The sequence below is a fragment of the Sylvia atricapilla genome, chromosome 3 (genome assembly GCF_009819655.1).
Source record: "Sylvia atricapilla isolate bSylAtr1 chromosome 3, bSylAtr1.pri, whole genome shotgun sequence".
Lineage (NCBI taxonomy): Eukaryota > Metazoa > Chordata > Aves > Passeriformes > Sylviidae > Sylvia > Sylvia atricapilla.
Genome location: NC_089142.1, coordinates 96,901,752 through 96,905,972, shown reverse-complemented (window position 1 = coordinate 96,905,972; position 4,221 = coordinate 96,901,752). Strand labels below are relative to the sequence as shown.

The 4,221-nt window shown below is 53.6% G+C and overlaps 1 protein-coding gene across 1 annotated transcript; it reads right to left on the bottom strand.

Moving 5' to 3' along the window:
- Positions 1–2,457: 2,457 nt before the first annotated feature.
- On the bottom strand, positions 2,458–3,333 carry MIXL1 (Mix paired-like homeobox). The gene is made up of 2 exons (XM_066314376.1): positions 3,002–3,333; positions 2,458–2,927 (listed from the first exon to the last, which is right to left on the bottom strand). The coding sequence occupies exons 1-2, from the start codon at positions 3,287–3,289 to the stop codon at positions 2,517–2,519; spliced, it is 699 nt and encodes a 232-aa protein (XP_066170473.1). The 5' UTR covers positions 3,290–3,333; the 3' UTR covers positions 2,458–2,516.
- Positions 3,334–4,221: the final 888 nt, after the last annotated feature.

Genomic DNA, 4,221 nt, shown 5'->3' with positions numbered 1-4,221 from the left:
TATATTTCACAAAAATGCAAAATTTTTTGCAGATGGTCTCAGGTCATTTTTTTTAAGAGAAGCTAATTACTGAAAATGAAATGTTATGAGGACGAGGTAAGTAGCTGTTTTAAAAGATATTTAAAATTTTTACAAGGGGTACTATAAAATAATGATAAACTCAGTAATTTAGCTGAGTTACCCAGGAAAACTTACCTCTTATCATGCAATAGAACATCATAATGGTTCCTGCAATTGCTTTTGTAATTATGTCACTCATTATTTTGTGGTTTTACCTTCTGTCTGATAAAGAAGACAGAAAGGAGTCCTCTGCCACCACCCTTTTCATGTAAACAGAGAAAGGTGCCAAAGCCTAATTTCAGGTACAAAAGTTTAGTGAGACAGGAAGTAATCTGCTCCACAGCTAACTCAGGAACCATCCCCTTGCACCCCTGTACTCACATGGCTGCTGCTCTCTCTGCACACCTCTGCGCTGATCCTGTCCTGCTCTGTTGGGACTCAAGCTCAGCGTGTGCACTGAATGCTTTTGAGGAGCAGGACTTCCCAGTACAAAACACCGGGAGAGTAATTTGGCCCTGTTGATAGCAAACATCCCAAACTGAGTAGACACTAGTAGATACCAGAGGATCTGGGAACCTGCTTTTCATGACAACTTTTTATCCCTGTTGGACTCAGAATACACTGCAATAACCACCACACTCCAATCTCAGTGATTCCTTAGGTACGATGGTGTTTACATGTAGATACCTAAATTTGCTCTCCAGCATGTTTTCTGTCAATGTAGGTTTTTTGATCATTGCAGGCTAATAGAGTGATCTGTCATTTGTGATATGCCATGTACTTTCATGTGTCATTTGTCCCACTCACGTAGCAATGTGAATATACACATCTTTTCTTTGTTTTGAAAGCTGCATTTCTCCTTGGGTACTGATGTGTTGGATCAGAGGTAAGGTTGGATTTCGGTGACAGTAACAAATACAACTGCTTTTGCTGAGTGTGCCCCAAGCACAGCAAGAGTCTCAAGAGCTCACTGCAGCTACTGTATCTGAAGTTTGCAGAAGCAGAACAAGTTACTTTGATTTATTATAATCAGTAAACTTGAATTTACCCTGAGCTCCCAAGAAACCATGGTCTCATTTTCTGTCTCTTCCTGCAAGTGCTTCTCTTCTGCGGTTTTCCTGATCCCCAGCATAGCACCCAAGTCCACTTGGGACAGATGGTGTCTGAGGTAGCTTGGTTGGTTTTTGGTTCATGTTTTTTTCAAGGATAAGCCCAGGGGGGTTTTTTTTGATGGAGAATACTAATCAGCAGCCCTGCCATGCCACTTCACCTTGCAAGCCTGCAGTCCAACCAGCGTTCAGCTGTGCCAGATCTCACAAGCACAGGTATGTTATGGGGTGGCACTGAGAGATTTTATGCATTGCTGACCTTATTCTATGGGGCATGATTCCTGATACAAGGTATTTCTGCCACCAGAACAGGGATTTTTCCTGTGCTTCTTGCATTCAGGTGCAACTTGCTTTGCTAGGCTTTGAGGTACTGTTTTGTAAGCAGGAAAAATTTGCCTTATCCTCAAAATATGTACAGAGTAATGTATCCTTCTTCAATAAATTGAATTAGAGGAGAGACTTCTGTTACTGATTTTGCCGTTCTCTGTGCAGAGCCATTCAGCCCACTACAGATCATGTGAACAGCTTCTGTGTAATCGCTGCCTACAGCTAAAGCACCCTTGCAGTGTCCACAAAATACTCCCATTTCTCTTAGTTTAACATTAACCTTGGCTTAAGTGGCAGGCTGGAGGCTTTTGTCTGAGCACTTGAGATGTGAGGGTTTGTATTACTTAGGCCAGACATTTCCATTTTCATTTAGGGATAGGGGTGTTTGTTTAGGGCAGATTTAAGACAAATACTGACTGAGAAGGTTTAAGGCAGTTTCTGTAACCTGTTCCTCAGGCCCCTTGGTCTCTTATCGACATCTAAACTGCAGCCACACCTCTCCAGGACCTGGGAAGACAACCTGCAGCTGGGAACCACTTCTCTACCCCACCGTCAGCCAAGGTAAGAAACCTTGTCCCTGCACCAGGTACACACACAAGCAGATCAAAAATGTAAACCTTTATTTTATTTTCCTCGGTCAAAAAACCCCGACAGACCATCACTCTTTTCTAAGACCAACCCCCAGCCCCAAAACACAGTGGATTTGGCTTAGCTTTTTGGCTAAAGAAGGTTAAATAGATATACTAAACATGATAAAAGAAAGCTTTAAATACAGTGTAAAAATACGCCCTCAGCTGATGGAGCCAACCCGTATCTTTCTTAAATAAATAGGTACAATCATTTACTACGGGATAAAGTGCAACAGTGGCAGAGCAGCAGTGGTGAGGTAGCGCGGTGTGTGACTGCTCCCGGCCCGAGCAGCGCACCGCGGGACGGGCTCCGGCGGCAGGGCTCCGCAGCGCGGCCGGGGCTGCGCTCGTAACCTGTCCCCGCCCGGGCCGCGTCCCGCCGCGGCGGCGCTCAGAGGGCGCGGAAGGCGCCGAGCGCGTTCTCCTCCCACTCGGAGCCCGACTCCGAGTAGCCGCTGGTGTCTTCGGCGTCCGACACGGGCGAGTACTGACCGCAGAAGGCGCGGGCCGGCGGGAAGGGGCCGGCGGCGCTCCCCGCGAACGGGGCGGGCTCGGCGCCGCCGGGCCGGCCGGGCGGGAAGCCCTCGAAGCCGGGGGGGAAACCGGCGGCCGGCGGCCACGCGTAGCGGGCCGAGGCATCCTCGGTCCGGGCCGGCGCGGAGAGGGCGCAGCGGGGCCGCTCCGGGGCGCGCAGCCCGGCGAAGCGGGGCGGGCGCGGACAGCCCGGCGGCGGCGCGGCGGGGCCGGGGCGGAGCGGGCCCCGCTGGCGGCGGGACTTGGCGCGGCGGTTCTGGAACCAGACCTGGGGAGAGAGGGCGGCGGTGAGCGCGGCGGGGCGGTGAGCGCGGCGGGCGCGGCACGGCCGGCGCCCCTCACCTGGATGCGGGACTCGGGGATTTGCGTGGCGTCGGCCAGTTTCTCCCGCAGGTAGATGTCGGGGTACATGGTGTCCTGGAAAACCAGCTCCAGCGTCTCCAGCTGCGCCGCCGTGAAGCTGGTCCGCTTCCGACGCTGCGAGGCCGCCGGCGCCCCCTCCGACGGCTCCGCCGGGGGAAGCGGCCCGAGGGCGGCCGAGGCCGGGCCGGGCCCGCTGCCCCCCGCCCACCTGCCCGCGGGGAAGGCGGGCGGCTCCGCCGGGGGCTCCCCGAATCGCAGCGTGGCCATGGCAGCGGCGAGGAGGGGGCCCGGGCGGCCCGCCGCGCTTTATAGCCGGGCAGGGAGCTCGGCAGGGGCGGGGGTTCGAGGGGGCGGCACGGCCCCGCGGGGAAGGTGAGCTCCGGGCACCCCGCCGGGCCCCGCGCCCCAGGCTGCCGGTGGGGTGCCCGACTGCGCCGGGCCCTGCCTTGCACAGCCCGGAGCACTCGGTGATGCCCCAAGCGTGACTGACAGGGGTGGGTGATGGCTAGCAGCCCTCGACTCCCCGCCCGAAACATGGACAGCAGGAGGGAGAGGGAGCGGGCTTTGCATCCGCCCGCAAAACAACTGAGTGTTGGGAGCTTGGCACCCCGGAGAGGACTCAGAGTAGCGGCTGGGTTATTTGATACAACATCTGGGCTGATAGGGTTATGGAGGTCACTCCCTCCAGCTGTTGGCGTGGAGGTATATGCTCTCAAGCACCTGACTGCTTTGGCAAGTAATGAATCGTGCATGGTGTGAGACATAAAGCAAACAGAAGTTATCTCTTCCCGTGGCTGCAACTGCTCCACTTGCAGTGCTTCGCTGCCGGCTGAGCGGGTGGTGTACAGATTCCTGCTGTGCCTGCTGCTGCAAAAACATCTCTTTCATGTTAAGATGCAAGTTAAATGCACCTGGAGAGCCACAGCGGCTCAGACAGGGCAGAGGCAGACATTGTTGTCATCACCTTTTCCACCACTTGCTAATACCTTTACATATCACACTCGCACATCCCGTGTGCTTCTGCCATAACTGATTCCCAGACGGAGAGGTCTCGTGCTGGAACACTGCCTGCGCACCCCAGCAACATCAAAGCTCTTAAAATGATTTGTCCTCATTTCACTTTTTACAATTGTCTCCCAAGGAAAGTTACTTTGTATGGAAAATGATGTGAAAAATGTTAAAAGCTGTTTTTGGAAGTT